Source organism: Triticum urartu, chromosome 7A (assembly GCF_056163025.1).
Source record: "Triticum urartu cultivar PI428250 chromosome 7A, HENAU_Tu73, whole genome shotgun sequence".
NCBI classification, from domain to species: domain Eukaryota; kingdom Viridiplantae; phylum Streptophyta; class Magnoliopsida; order Poales; family Poaceae; genus Triticum; species Triticum urartu.
In genome coordinates, this window is record NC_141879.1 from 549,995,478 (window position 1) to 550,010,017 (window position 14,540).

A 14,540-nucleotide genomic window follows, 5' to 3' on the forward strand; every position below is an offset into this window, starting at 1 on the left:
CGCGGCGGGGCTGGGCGCGGCTCGTCGGCCGGCGCGGCGAGGCTGGGCGCACGGCGGGCTGGATGCTCCTTGTCGGCCTGGGCGCGCGGCGGGGCTGGGCGCTGCTCGTCGGCCGGCGCGGTGAGGCTGGGCGCTGCTCCTCGTCGGCCTGGGCACGTGGCCGCCGGCGCTCCATGGAGAGGCGGACGTGCTAGCTGCTCGCTCTCTCTGGCACGAGAGGAAAATGAATGGCGCCTAAGAGCTGTTTGATGGAATGCCTCAAAGAGAGAGATTTGGGAAGAAGATGACCGTCTAGTCATTGACAGGTGGGATCCGCATCTCATTTGCCACATCAGTTGGTCAAAGCGTTTAGTCGTCGCCACATCAGCCCGACATGTGGGCCCAACTTGTCAGTTTCGCTGTTTTCATAAACTTATTAGACTATCAGTGCTCTGCGTTACAGATTAATCTCATTGTTGGTGGTTTTTTGTGCCATGCCTCAAATGTGGTACCGATTTATTTCCCTAGCCCATAATATGATGATTTTGGGTAAATAACTCCCGGCGCGTCGAAGCCACAACCCCCGCCGGCGCACCCCACGGCCCCACCAGCCACCAACGAGACGGGGCAAGGGGAAGCAACTCGGAACGGCTTTCGGCCGAGAGGGGAAAGGCGGCCCGTCGGAGGAGGTGGCTCATCATCTGGATGGGATCCATTGCTCCTTCATTCCTCTGGCCCCTCGTCCACGCGCGCGTCCGCCCTCCGCGCCGAGGCACTCAGGGGCAGCCGGAATCCTTCCACCGCATCCCTCGCCCCTCCTTGGCCGAGGTAAGCTGCTCTTTGATTTGTGTAAGGAACAATGCGATACCGATGCACACGCACCCCAATTTTCAGGTCTAACAATTTGGTTTGATATTACCACTATGCAAGTTTAACATCTCCAGGGCGTTGACTCATATAGTCGGGCTTAAAGTACTTTTAGTATAGGAGTATTACTCCACATTGTTAGGTGTAGCTGTGTAGGGATAGAAATTAGCCAAGACAAAACAAAAGTTCCTGTCATGAGCTTTATTTACTATGGGTTGAACCACATTATACATACACCACAAACATAGATTTACCAGTGAAGTGGAAGACAATTCACAACATAACACGGCTGCAACCAAGAAAAAAAATCCTTATGTAGAGCAAACAAGACGTAAGCCGTCATGAACCAGCAACATGTGAGCAATGAAACAGCTCTACTTCTGCTCAGCCCTGGAGTGCTGAAAATGCTTCTTTGATTGCGATGACCTCAATGTAAACATCCTGCATTGCGGGGCGATCTTTAGGTATCTCCGCGGCGCACAGGAGGCCAATCTTAACGAGCTCGATGATGCAGCTCATTATTCCAGCCATTTGATGATGATTTTCCTGGCCTAAAGTACCTCCTGCTTCTTCATCTTGGTCCCCATAATATGGAGCGATTCTAGGATCAAGAATCTCGCCAATCTTTTCTGGAAATGATTTTTTGACAAATTTGTAAAGGCTCAGGCCATCTTTAAAGATCTCATCAGTTGGGCGCTTTCCTGTGAGCATTTCTAAGACGATGACTCCAAAACTGTAGACATCACCCTCAGTGGAGATTTTGCTCCCAAAGCCATATTCTGCAATATGTGTAGTTATTGAAACCGTTAATTAATACAACATAATTTGACCACATGAATCAAAGGTTTTCTGTGGAAAAGAAAGTAAAATTTTCATATCCACAAGAGCCTACAAGTTATTCTCGAAAAATGTACCATGCTCAGTTGAGAAAATTGTTACCTGGTGCAATGTATCCAACTGATCCTCTTGGTCCCACTAAGCTTGTAGAACCACCGATGCTCGAATAAGAATAATTGCGTAGGAACTTAGCCAATCCGAAGTCACCAACACATGCGCCCATGACGTCATTTAGAAGGACATTGCTGGGCTTCAGATCACAATGGACCATAGGAGGCATGCAGTTGTTATGAAGGTAATCCAAAGCAGCAGCTATGTCCACTGCTATTGCTAGTCTTGAATATAAACTCAACGGCCTTCTCAGGTGATGCTCGTGGAATGTTGGATAGAGCCAACTTTCGAGGTCGCCATTTACCTTATATTCAAGAACAAGAGCTTTGAACTCATTTCCTGTTGGATCACTTGTTGAGCATACAGTGATCACCCGTACAAGATTACGATGACGCGTGTTTCTCAGGGCCTCACACTCATCGAGGAAGCTCTTTGTTGCTCCAAGTTGATCAAGTTTGAAAACTTTGATAGCAACTTCATGTACTTCGGACTCAATTCTACCTTTGTACACGGACCCATATTTTCCTGAACCAACCAAGTTGTCTAAAGAGAAACCATTTGCTGCTTTCAATAAATCAGCATATGTAAACTTCTGTAACTTTTCAAAGGATGGATGAGCTGCTCGTGTGACTTTCTTTCTCTTTTTCCAAATAATTACTCCGAAGCATGATACCAGGACCAAAAAAAGAGCAGTAAATCCTACTATCTTTAAGATGTTGGAGGTGTGCCTTTGTTTGGATGTTTCTGCATTGCAAAGTGGCAACTGTAGCAATGGGGTGCTCGCACATAGCTTCTTGTTTCCTTGAATGAACACATTGCTTCCATTCTGAAATATTCCATCTGCAGGTACTGATCCTTCGAGGTTGTTGAAGGACAAATTGAGAAGCTTCATAGACTTGAAGAGCTTCAAGAATTCAGGGATTTCACCTGTTAAGTTGTTCTGAGATAGGTCCATCACAGTGATGCCTCTCAAATTCACAAAAGATTGAGGGATTCTTCCATGAAGACGGTTGCCCTCCATGTGGAGTGACTCCAATTGGACGCACTGACCCAGAGTAGATGGTATCTGACCAGACAGTTGGTTATAGGAGATATTCAGTGGACCGAGATTGATCAACTCGCCAATCTCCATTGGTATTTCTCCAGAGAGTTGGTTGTGAGACAAGTCCAAACCTTCAGAAAGGTCGGAAAGAGTAAAGAGCTCCTTTGGTATGCTTCCGTTGAAGCTGTTACAAGAGAGGTTCAATATGTGCAGTTTTTTGCAGTCTCCTAAAGCTCCTGGGATTGGGCCACTCAAACTGTTTTCTTGTAAGTAAAGCTCACTCAATTGACTCAAATTACCAACTGAAAGTGGGATCTGTCCAGAAAATTTGTTCTGGGACAAGCTTAAGACAAACAAGTTGGGAAGATTTCCAATTGATTCAGGAAGATTCCCGGTAAGCAAATTCCATTCCATGTAAAGAAGCTTGAGGCCTGTGAGGTGCTCTATCTCATGTGGTATGGTGCCAGAAATTTTATTTGATCTTAGTAACAGTACCTCTATGCTCTTTGAAAGGCCTGCAACGGCACTCGGCAAGACTCCTTGAAGGATGTTTGCATCCAAGCGTAAGTTCACCAGTTGTGTGCAATTTGTCAACGAGGATAGGAAAGACCAGTCTCCTGCTTCAAGTTGATTCGTGCCTAGATTCAGATCGACTAGGCTGGGTAAAGTCCCAAAAGATGGAATGCTGCCATAGAATGCATTATTGCGGAGGTTGATCACCTGGAGATTGGTTGTGTTTGCTAGTGAAGTGGGGATTTGGCCTTGGACCAGTTTCCTTGCATAATCAAAGTTTGGATGCTTGGAAGGGTATATCCAATGTTGTGTGGAAGCTCCCCTACAAGATTGTTTGTAGCCATGCCAAGGTATGAGAGTGCTGACATGTTGTAAAGAGAGGCTGGGACACTCCCTGTCAAAAAGTTATAAGTGATGTCTAGTATTTCCAGGTTTTGAATTTCATCTATACTCATGGGGATGTTACCTTCGAAATTATTATCTCCAAGCAAGAGCCAGCGAAGGGAGGAAAAGTTCCCTATAAAGGAAGGTATGGTGCCAGAAAGATTATTTGATTGCAAGATAAGATACTGCAAGGGTGAGTCAATGTTCAACAAGGCTGGTATGGACCCAGCAAAGCTGTTTGTTCCCAGTAATAACTTTTGAAGTGACGTACTATTAAACAGTGCAGGAGGAATCTCTCCACTCAGGTGATTGTTTGATAAGGCCAAAAGTTGAAGTGAGGAACTATTAGCTAGGAGAGGCGGGATAGGTCCTGTGAGGCTATTGTTCGTGAGAACAACAGAGTGAAGAGAAGAGCTGCTTCCAAGTGAACGTGGAATGCTGCCCGTCAGACTATTTGTAGCAAGACGTAAAACTGCAAGGTTTCGGAGCATCCCCAACCCTTCTGGGATACCTCCACTGAGCTTGTTGTGACCCAAACTGAGCTGCTGCATATCTGAGCATTGGCTCAGGCTTGGGGGGATCACACCATCAAGGGAGTTGCTTCCAAGATCAATAGCTTGAAGGTGAACGCATGAAGACAGAGTGCTTGGGATCCTGCCAGTAAGATTGTTTGTGCTGAGGTTAAGGTACCGCAGCCTATTTAGTTGCCCAAGTTCAGGTGGTATTTGGCCAGTAAGTTGATTGTTGGGGATGTGGATTTTTGTGAGGAAAGTGAGATTGCCGATACATGGTGGTATCTGTCCATCGAGGTCAAGTGACTCGAGGTCCAGTGCAGTGACACGAGATGCATGTCTCTTGCTGCAAGTAACACCGGACCAACTGCAGAATTGCAGCGAGTCATTTTTCCATGAGGCCAGGAGTCCAGCAGAGGTCGTGAGATGGAGTTTAAGGCAGCGGAGAGCATGGAGGTCGGTGTTAGAATCATTTTGGGGTGCTATAGAATCTAATGAAGATGCATAAACAAGGGAGCAGAGGACAAGGACCAGGGGAAGTGAGGAACTGAGAGTGCCCAGAGCCTGAGTAGACATGTAATTTCTATCACACATGCTTCGACAGTTTAGTTGAGGAACGGACTGACGACCGGTCAAGCTCGTGGAACAAGAAGGCAATGGAGAACTCACTTGAGAGCTGCAATGCGCTGTGGTCGTCCTCTCGCGACACCCCGGGATGGAGTTTGAGGCACTGAAGGGCTTGCAAGTCGGTCTGAGGATCATTCTGCAGCGCTGCAGCACCTAATGAAGGCGGCCTTGTGTTGAATAATCAACCAGGCCTTCAGCCAATCAAGCATCAGTTTAGATTATTCTTCCAATTCAACTTTGAGATGGTCAAATTACATGATGGTCAAACGGACAATTTTTCATATTTATATTCTACTGTACTGTACTGTGTGAAGACGTACTCAAGGCACCACTTGCTGGTGGGGGTTGGAAGTTGGAGTCCAAACTACATAATGATGCATGAATTAAGGAATCCAAATAAGACCATTTCAACTCAGTCACTTAAACTCCCTAAATGCTATACTACAGGAGTCCAAACTCGCCTAGAAATAATCTTCCAACAAGCTGCATATTACCAGTTCAAACTCGGTGAGCACGCGCGTTGTTGCTCTCTCTTCCTCATGCTACAATAGGAGTAGAACATCACATTGGTGTTTCTCAATCTCCACTAGCAATGTGGAGCTAAACTCTGTGCACAGAACAACCAGCCATTGGGTTGGGTTAGGTGGGGATGGTGTCCGGACTCATGCGGGAGGTTTGAGGATCGGCGTTGGAGATGCCCTAAGGCGCCGATTTGTACAACTATTGAACCAAATTGCACATCCAGGACAGGGAATCCACTTCCACACGTATGTCAGCATGTCAACTGGCATGCCTCTGAGACTTGGAACGAATAGATCACAAGAGCGAAAGAGACATTTCTGATGAATGATGTGGACTGAACAACAGTCGACAGAAGCAAGATCTCGGGCTCTTAACTTGGCGAAGATCCATGCAGACTTTTCCGTGCCATATGCGATAAGAGGCGACGAAGTCCGGGGTGGTTGCACCCTAAGTCACTCTCATGATCCACAGGTTACAGTCAACGAAGATTTTAATTCTCCCTATCTTCTGGCCGCCCCAGTCAGCAGAGTTCATCATGATCTTTCTCCCCCAAGAAAGAAAGGCATACCTTTTGGAGCGTTATATATAGGTGCTGAAAGCATTGCGGCATGGCAACTCACGGAGGAGCGCGTCGCCAATCCGGGAAGATGCTGCCCGACTGTCGCCGCCTGCTTGCTCGGCTTCTCGCCCTCCTCGCGCTGCTGCTGCTGATCGTTGGTGTACATGGCCGTATAGGATTGAACTGCGGCAGTCGTAAGTATGCCGTGCATTCGTTGTTCTTTTAACTTCCCACGCCTGCATGTCGTGTTGAGAATACGTCCTAGTATACTCTCTTTTCAGATGGCCTGATGTGGAGTACTACTTTGAACATCGTCGCAGAGAACCCAAACGGCTGCACAGGTCTGCCCTCTCCAGACTGTCCAGACTGTGGATAGCAGCAGGTCTCCCTCCGAAGCATATGCCGACGCCGATGACATCTCAGGATGTTCTGTATCGTTCTACAAGAGCTGATTTTGTTTCTGTATGGTAGTAAGAGAGATATGAAGGTCACAATCATTTGCTTGCTTACGGAATGTTAAGGGAAACAAGGATAGCTGAATATATGACACAATTCATCGATGAGCTTGCGTTGTGAATACTACTTCTCGGTTCCATAATGTAAGACATTTTTGCATACTACTATAACATAGCTTGCAAAAACATTTTACATTATGAGACGGAGGGAGTATAAGGCATTTACAATGACTAGCTGGGTGCCGGTGCATTGCCACCGAACAACAAACTTACATGTCGCTCATCATAATTGCTGGCTGCTGTCTCTGATCCAACCTTGTTGTCTCGCCTTCGTCGTAATCAATCCCTCTCGAAACAGGCTTTCGCCCTGTTTTATATATAAAGCAACATCGGAAAAAGTACACGGCGGAACGGTACAAGATGGTGAGGTAGCCCTCTTACAAAGTCAATCCTGAGATAACCGGCAGACACAGAACACACGCGACTATGCTACCAGCGGAAAGAGCACGGAAAGGACTAAACACACCCCACGCTACGACATATCATACCTAAGCTCCGTGACAATGCCCCAAGATGGAGAACGGCGCAGAGGGTCGCCGCTACCGAGTTCACACGAACAAAGATCTTCACCCGGAGCCTTGACACGGAGAGAAGAACCACATCGACGTCTTCAAAAAGAGCGCGACACCAAGGCACGGAGCTTTCGCTCGGCAACTCACCCGTGCCACCACGAGGCCGCTATGAGGAACACGACGGAGTTAGATCCCCAAATCCAGATCAGGACGCCTCCCTCTGAGAGAGACGGCGCGTCCGAGCTACCCGTCACAACACCTCCCGTTGCCCACACAACCCAGGAGGGGAGCCACCCCCACAACAATGATGCCCGCCGAAGAGCAACCATGCGAACCGCCATCCGAAGCCGCCGCCCCGGCATCCCTGTCACTAGATAGCATGTGCCGCTCACATCACAACGCACTCAACCATGGTAGGAAGAGCGACGATAGACCATATACTCCTAGCCCGACATTTGTCTCCGAGTCTGGGTCGGCGCCTCCATCGTAGGAGGCACCAACACCTGCGTCCCTAGCCAATCCCGGTGGACCGAGAGAGACACAACTCTGAGACTGCCGCCGGCTGCCGGTGAGCCAGCCCTAGCCCTTGGCCAAGCGAGCTCAAACGACGCCATGTCCATGGTCACCAGCGCCGATCCGTGCACCGACGCAATGCTAACACGACCACCACCATCGAGCAGCATACCCGAGAGGAGACCCGCGAGCACATCCCAAGCCAAGCCTTACCTCTCCTACCCGAAGCACTTGCTCCAATCCACCATAGGCCCTGACCTGGCCCGCCCGAGCACGAACCTAGATTTGAAGCTGCCCCGTCACGCATGTGGCTGGCACCTCCGGTGCCCGCCCAGCCCCGCGCACTGTCGGTCCAAATCCAAGAGAAGGAGGCAGCCACCTGTTGGGAAACGCAGTATTTCAATTTTTTTTACCTAAGATCACGCAAGATCTATCTAGGAGATGCATAGCAACGAGAGCGGAAGCGTTTAGTAACGCGATTGATGTAGTCGAACGGCACCTCCGCGATCCAACCGATCCAAGTACCGAATGCATGACACCTCCGCGATCAGCACATGTTCAGCTCGATGACGTCCCTCGAACTCTTGATCCAGTTGAGGCCGAGGGAGAGTTCCGTCAGCACGACGGTGTGGCGACGGTGATGATGAAGTTACTGACGCAGGGCTTCGCCTAAGCACTACGACGATATGACCGAGGTGTGTAACTATGGAGGGGGGCACCGCACACGGCTAAAAGATCAACTTGTGTGTCTTTGGGGTGCCCCCTCCCCACGTATATAAAGGGGGGAGGAGAGGAGGCCGGCCATAGGTGTGCGCGCCAAGGGGGGGAGTGTCGTGGTTCTAAGTCTGACAGTAGTGTAGGGCGTAAGTATGGAGAGGCAAGAACTTAGCTATGGAGAAGTTGTAAGCACGCAAGGTTTACGAGTTCAGGCCCTTCTCGGAGGAAGTAATAGCCCTACGTCTCGGAGCCCGGAGGCGGTCGACTGGATTATGCGTGTATGAATTACAGGGGTGCGAACCCTTGTCTCGGAGGAGGGGGTGGCTTATATAGAGTGCGCCAGGACCCCAGCCAGCCCACGTTACAAAGGGTTCAATGTACATTAAGGCAAGGCGTTACTGGTAACGCTAGTAATAAAGTGCTATGATGACCATAAAAGCTACTTAATAACCGACCATTAGCATGCGGAGTGCCTTTAGGTCTCCTGACTGTCGAGTGGCTTGGTCTTGGTCGAGTATCTTCGAGTCTGTCGAGTGGAACACCTCCAAGTCGATTGAAAGATGATTTCTTCTGGAGATGTCCTTGGGTAGGTCAGTTTGGACAGGTCCATGCCCCTACCCTAGGTACATAGCTTCATCATTAGCCCCCGAATAGATCGAGGTTTGAGTGGGAAAGGGATTGAGCACTTCTCCGACTCATTTTTCATGCCGTGAGCATTTCTTGTTTCGGATCAATGAACCTGAGCGATGGCAGCGACTTCCTTTCCAGTCGCCTTGATCCATTCTTAGGTTTTTGTCGAGTGAGTTTCTTTACTTGAAAGGCTCCGAGTGACGGTGCGGAGGAGATCTTTGGTCTGACAAGTTGTTCCGCTGCCCGCAGATTTCGTGGGATCCGAATTTTGGGAAGCGCGCGGGACGGGGGAGGCCGCAGTAATCGGATGGGATAGAGCGGAGCCGCCTCAATCCCCGTGCCACCTTTTTCGCCACGTATCGCGCGCGCGATTGTTACAGGATTTGACAGAACCGCCCGGGCCTACCAGTCAGCCACTCGGAAGCGGCCTCATATAAGGCGTTGGACCGGGGTCTCCCGAACAGTGTGTCCCCATTATCTCTTCTCTTCTTCACGCTCCTCCGCTGCGCTCACTCTCGCCCTCGCGCCACCGTCCCGTATGCGTCTCGCCAGCGACGATGGGGAAGGAGAAGACGGCGGCTCTGGAGCGGGCAAAGAAGGCGACGGCGAGGTCGAAGGGGAAGGCGACCAGTCGGGGCGGATCCTCCTCGCGAACCGGCCTGCCGAAGGGCTGGATCCAGGGCGATTGGATCCACTCGAAGCTCACCCAAGAAGACCTCGACGACCTGGCCGAGGGAGGGATGATCCCCTATGACTCGGTGTGGCTTCCGGGGAAGGAATCCGAGCCGCAACCCCGGGAGGGTGAGCGCGTTCTTCTTGCCACCCACGTCGACCGTGGATTTTCCTTGCCTCCTCACCCTTTCTTTCGAGGATTTCTGAACTTTTTTGGGGCACAACTCCACCATTTTACTCCCAACACAATCGTTTATCTCGCCGCTTTCATTTCTTTGTGTGAGAATTTCCTGGGTTGCCGACCTCACTAGGGTCTTTTCAAGCATATTTTCACTTGTCGCTCCCAAACAGTGAAAAAGGCTAATCCGAGTGATGAGAGGACTCAAGTGATCCAGATGTGTGGGGGTCTTGGTATCCAGATGAGAGGGAAAAGCTCCTTTCCGGCCATGATTCTTCCCGACTCAGTTCGCGGATGGCAGTCGACCTGGTTTTACTGTAAAGACCAGTCGACGCCAGGGCGGTCGACTGGCCTCCCTCCCTTTACCATGGACCGAGTGAGGAAACCATCCCCTTTGAAGGTGCACCCAGAGGAGAAAGCGCAGGTGAGGGTGCTGGTCGAGCGAGTGGTCCAGCTTATCCATGACGGGGTCACCAGTATGGATCTCTTGGAGGTCTTCCTTCAGCGGCGCATCCAGCCTCTTCAAGCCCGAGACCATCCGATGTGGATGTATTCGGGTCTTGAAGACTCCACTCGGATTCACCCGGAGGAGGTCGATGACGACACACTGGAGAAGTGGCTGTCGGGCATTACTGGAAACAAGGATAACCCCAGGGGAGCCAGGAGAGTTCCCCCATTCGACCAGTCTCATGCACCAGAGAAGGTCTGATTCTGAGTTTTTGCTTGTAATCTGAATTCACTCGCGCAGCTGCCTATACTGCGTCGACTGACTTTGTTCTCCCTGCTTTCTTTCAGGCCATTATTGAAATGTATTCAATGCCCAACGGAGAGCAAGAGCAAGCTCTGGAAGGCGAGGCGAGTGGCGGCGACAGTGGCGAGTGGACTTCCGACGGTGAAGGGGATGGAGGAAGCGACGACTCAAGCGATGGAGAAGAAGTCGAGTCACCCCCTCGCAGGGAGAGGCGATCCAAGCTTGACCAAGAACGACCGAGCGCCCGCGAAAAGGCAACTGCTCAGGCTGGTCAGTCTTCGAAGCGTCCTCGGATCTCTTCACCAACCCTGACTGAGAAGGCGCCAAAGCACCCCAAAGTTGCAGAGCCGAAGACTCGGAAGGCGTTGCCGAAGATCAAGATTGATATCCCCGTCGCTTCCGCGTGAGTGTGTCTCTTTGTATTCACTCGATGCTCCGTGCTGTTTGTTTTTCTTGTTTTAACTGGACGAACTTTGGAACCGTCAGCGCTGCCACTTCCGGGACCTCAGCTTACAGGGACGATGATGAGGTGATGGAGGATGCGGTCACTTCTAATCTGGGTATGATTTCTGCCATATTGTCTTTGTTCGGTCGATTCAACTGCAATGTGCATCATTGGGTGACGTGATTTTGGCAATTGAACTTTGCACAGCTCCCAACATTATTGACCTCCCCGATGATGATGAAGAGCCCGAGAGGTCTTTGACGAGGAAGAATAGGCAAGCTCCTGCAAGCGAGGCTCTACAGTCGACGCCGAGGGCGGAATCAGTCGTTCAGGACACTGGCGACGCCAATCGGGGTTTTGTTACCTTCGTCGTGCCACTGTCGAGTGCCTTGCCTTCTTCGTCGACTGCTCAGGCCCCTGTCGACCCACCTTCAGTGTTTGCGACCCATCATGTCCCAGAAGACGAAGTGAATGCTGCCAGGGAAGCTATACGCTAGGCGGGCGTCATGATGGAGAAGATGAAGATGGTGCGGGACGCCAGTCAGGCTGCCTACGAAGCCAGCTCGGCTCTCCAAAGCAACGTTCAGGTTAGTTGGTCGCCGCTTGTTCTGTTAGGATATGATATCTGAAGACTCTTTCCGAAAATCTTTGCTCTGAAAATCTTTGTGTTAGTACACCCACTGGGTGCGTTGATTGAACTTTGAATTAGTGGGGGCACGCTGAGTGCACCCACTGGGTGTAGTCCCCGAGACTACGGTGGACTGCGGGCAGTCGACTGTACTCTTTGTATTTTGTCGAGTGTAAACCGAACTGATAGTTTGTCTCTTCCACTCGGTTTGGTCGAGTGGGGTCAGAACCGGTGGGGGCACGCCAAGTGCACCCACTGGGTGTAGTCCCCGAGACCGCGGTCGACTGCTGGCAGTCGACTGTGGTCTGAGTTCTTTCTCTCTTCTTTTTTTACTCCCTGCACTTGACTCCGGCGGGCCGGTCGAGTGGGATCAGAACCGGTGGGGGCACGCAAAGTGCACCCACTGGGTGTAGTCCCCGAGGCTATGGTGGACTGCGGGCAGTCGACCATAGCCTTAGTACTTATTGACTTTGTTGTTTTTCGCTGTAAAAATAACTTCTCCTCTTTGATTTCAGAAATCTTGTGATCTTGGAGCTCGCTTTGCTGACTTGGAGAAACAGCAGATCCAACTGAACCTTGACTTGGAGCTGGCCAAGACAGAGCTGCAAAGGGTCAAGGACGACGCCACTGGTAAAACGAATTTGTCGACTGGTCTGTCTTAGGCTTGAGTACCCTTCTGCTCTTTCTGAATCAGGCATCATTTCTTTGTGGAAAAACTGAGAGAAGCTCTGACGAAGAAGGATCAGGATTTGGATGCTGCTCGAAAGGAGGCTGACGACAGAACCGCTCTAGCTGAACAAAAACTAGCTTCGGTCGGCCAGTTGGAAGAAGAGAATACCAGGCTGAAATCTGCTCTGAATGACGCCAACAAGGAGTGCTCGCGCTGGAAGAAGGAGAATCTCATCCTGGGCGAGAAGATGGAAAGCATTGCTCACAGGAGGGACGATCTGGAGAGCTATCTGAGGAGCCTTGCCAAGAAGTTGTTCATCAAGCTTGAAGGTGCACATTTTGTTCCGACTGATTTTTTATGTCGACTCAGTGTACGAAAATTGACTTATCCTTGGATCGTGAATGCAGAGTTTTGCCAGAACTTCGAGGAGGAGACTGGGCGGATTGAGCCAGGTTTGGACCCAATCAATTCTCCCGTAAAAGATAAAACTGCCATGAATCTGCTCCGATTGGAATCCCGCATCGACGGTGTCGTGGACTACTTGGCTCGACTGAAGGTCGCCATGTCGCGGATCGACCCGACACTTTGGCCAGAGACCATGCCCCAGAATGATCTCGAGTCCCTGATGACTCGACTTAACGAAATCTCTGATCGAGTGCAGGAGTGGAAGAAATCTTCTGCCCGATGTGGAGCTGATGTGGCCCTGTCTCTGGTTCGCGTCCATTGCAAGGAGGTGCGTCAAGATAAGCTAGCGGCAATCAAGGTCGCCAACACCCAGAAGCATGACTTCCGATCTTTTATGGAGACTTTCATCGCTGCAGCCACTCGGATCGCCGACGGCGTCGACCTAGACGAGTTCGTCGAGCCTGCTAGTCCTCCTCCTGCGGAGTGAACAAATTTTTATGCCTCACCTTAAATTTGCCTCGGGATGCCGAGTGGTTTTTGTAACCGTTAAACTCTTTCGGGCTGAAAGCCCGAGCACTTCGGTTTGTGGTCCGAAACCTTTAGGGTTTATCTGAACTTGGTTTATCGTTAAATATCTTCATGAATCCCCCGTCCAGTGGGAATCGTTCTTCATTCGAGACAACTTTTGTATTTGTGGCGCAGCTCCGAAGGAGAAGGTGGTAGTCGACCTGCATCTTGTTACTGCAGAGCGGGACGGAGCGCACATTGTATTTGTGGCGAAGCTCTCAAGGAAAAGGTGGCAGTCGACCTGCACCTCGTTACTGCAGAGCAGGATGGAGCGCACATTGTATTTGTGGCGAAGCTCTCATGGAGAAGGTGGCAGTCGACCTGCACCTCGTCGTCCTTGAGGATTCATATGTGTTTCGTACTTAGGCGATTACTGGACTGCAGCTAAGCCTCCAAGTGGGAGGCTGGCTCACCACTCGGTAGGATTTTCAGATACTTAGGCGAGTACTAGACTGCAGCTAAGCCCCCGAGTGGGAGGATTGCTCTCCACTCGGTAGGATTTTTTCAAACTTAGGCGAGTGCCGGACTGCAGCTAAGTCTCCAAGCGAGAGAACTTAGGCGAGTACTGGACTGCAGCTAAGCCCCCGAGGGGGAGGATTGCTCTCCACTCGGTAGTATTTTTTCAAACTTAGGCGAGTGCCGGACTGCAGCTAAGTCTCCCAGTGAGAGAACTTAGGCGAGTACTGGACTGCAGCTAAGCCCTCGAGTGGGAGGATTGCTCTCCACTCGGTAGGATTTTTTCAAACTTAGGCGAGTGCCGGACTGCAGCTAAGTCTCCAAGTGAGAGAATCTTAGGCGAGTACTGGACTGCAGCTAAGCCCCCAAGTGGGAGGATTGCTCTCCACTCGGTAGGATTTTTTCAAACTTAGGCGAGTGCCGGACTGCAGCTAAGTCTTCAAGTGAGAGAACTTAGGCGAGTACTGGACTGCAGCTAAGCCCCCGAGTGGGAGGATTGCTCTCCACTCGGTAGGATTTTTTCAAACTTAGGCGAGTGCCGGACTGCAGCTAAGTCTCCAAGTGAGAGAACTTAGGCGAGTACTGGACTGTAGCTAAGCCCCCGAGTGGGAGGATTGCTCTCCACTCGGTAGTATTTTTTCAAACTTAGGCGAGTGCCGGACTGCAGCTAAGTCTCCAAGTGAGAGAACTTAGGCGAGTACTGGACTGCAGCTAAGCCCCCGAGTGGGAGGATTGCTCTCCACTCGGTAGGATTTTTTCAAACTTAGGCGAGTGCCGGACTGTAGCTAAGTCTCCAGGTGAGAGAACTTAGGTGAGTACTGGACTGCAGCTAAGCCCCCGAGTGGGAGGATTGCTCTCCACTCGGTAGGATTTTTTCAAACTTAGGCGAGTGCCGGACTGAAGCTAAGTCTTCAAGTGAGAGAACTTA

General features: G+C 50.6%; 2 protein-coding genes and 1 long non-coding RNA gene across 8 annotated transcripts; 2 read left to right on the plus strand and 1 right to left on the minus strand.

Annotated features, from left to right (window-relative positions):
* The first annotated feature begins 488 nt into the window (after positions 1-488).
* On the plus strand, positions 489-6,513 carry LOC125520520 (uncharacterized). 6 transcript variants are annotated; one of them, XR_015610428.1, is made up of 4 exons: positions 489-807; positions 2,641-3,926; positions 4,015-6,147; positions 6,235-6,513. It is a non-coding gene; the product is annotated as an uncharacterized LOC125520520 (long non-coding RNA). The 6 variants fall into 6 exon arrangements; XR_015610429.1 differs by having other exon boundaries at positions 4,020-6,147; XR_015610426.1 differs by having other exon boundaries at positions 2,641-3,699; positions 3,781-6,147.
* On the minus strand, positions 1,024-2,799 carry LOC125520519 (putative LRR receptor-like serine/threonine-protein kinase At3g47570). Its single transcript, XM_048685474.2, has 2 exons — positions 1,786-2,799; positions 1,024-1,625 (listed from the first exon to the last, which is right to left on the minus strand). Exons 1-2 carry the CDS (start codon positions 2,747-2,749, stop codon positions 1,231-1,233), a joined length of 1,359 nt encoding a protein of 452 aa, XP_048541431.2. The 5' UTR covers positions 2,750-2,799; the 3' UTR covers positions 1,024-1,230.
* A 1,079-nt stretch (positions 6,514-7,592) lies between the features above and the next one.
* LOC147960382 (uncharacterized) lies at positions 7,593-13,079 on the plus strand. The gene is made up of 2 exons (XM_087533310.1): positions 7,593-7,618; positions 12,209-13,079. Exons 1-2 carry the CDS (start codon positions 7,593-7,595, stop codon positions 13,074-13,076), a joined length of 894 nt encoding a protein of 297 aa, XP_087389436.1. The 3' UTR covers positions 13,077-13,079.
* The last annotated feature ends 1,461 nt before the right edge of the window (positions 13,080-14,540 follow it).

Coding starts and splice junctions, on each gene's coding strand:
- LOC125520519 (XM_048685474.2), bottom strand. CDS start 2,749: ATGGACCTATCTCAGAACAACTTAACAGGTGAAATCCCTGAATTCTTG. Junction 1,626..1,785: donor AGTTGGATACATTGCACCAG/GTAACAATTTTC, acceptor CACATATTGCAG/AATATGGCTTTGGGAGCAAA.
- LOC147960382 (XM_087533310.1), top strand. CDS start 7,593: ATGTCCATGGTCACCAGCGCCGATCC. Junction 7,619..12,208: donor ATGGTCACCAGCGCCGATCC/GTGCACCGACGC, acceptor TTTCTGAATCAG/GCATCATTTCTTTGTGGAAA.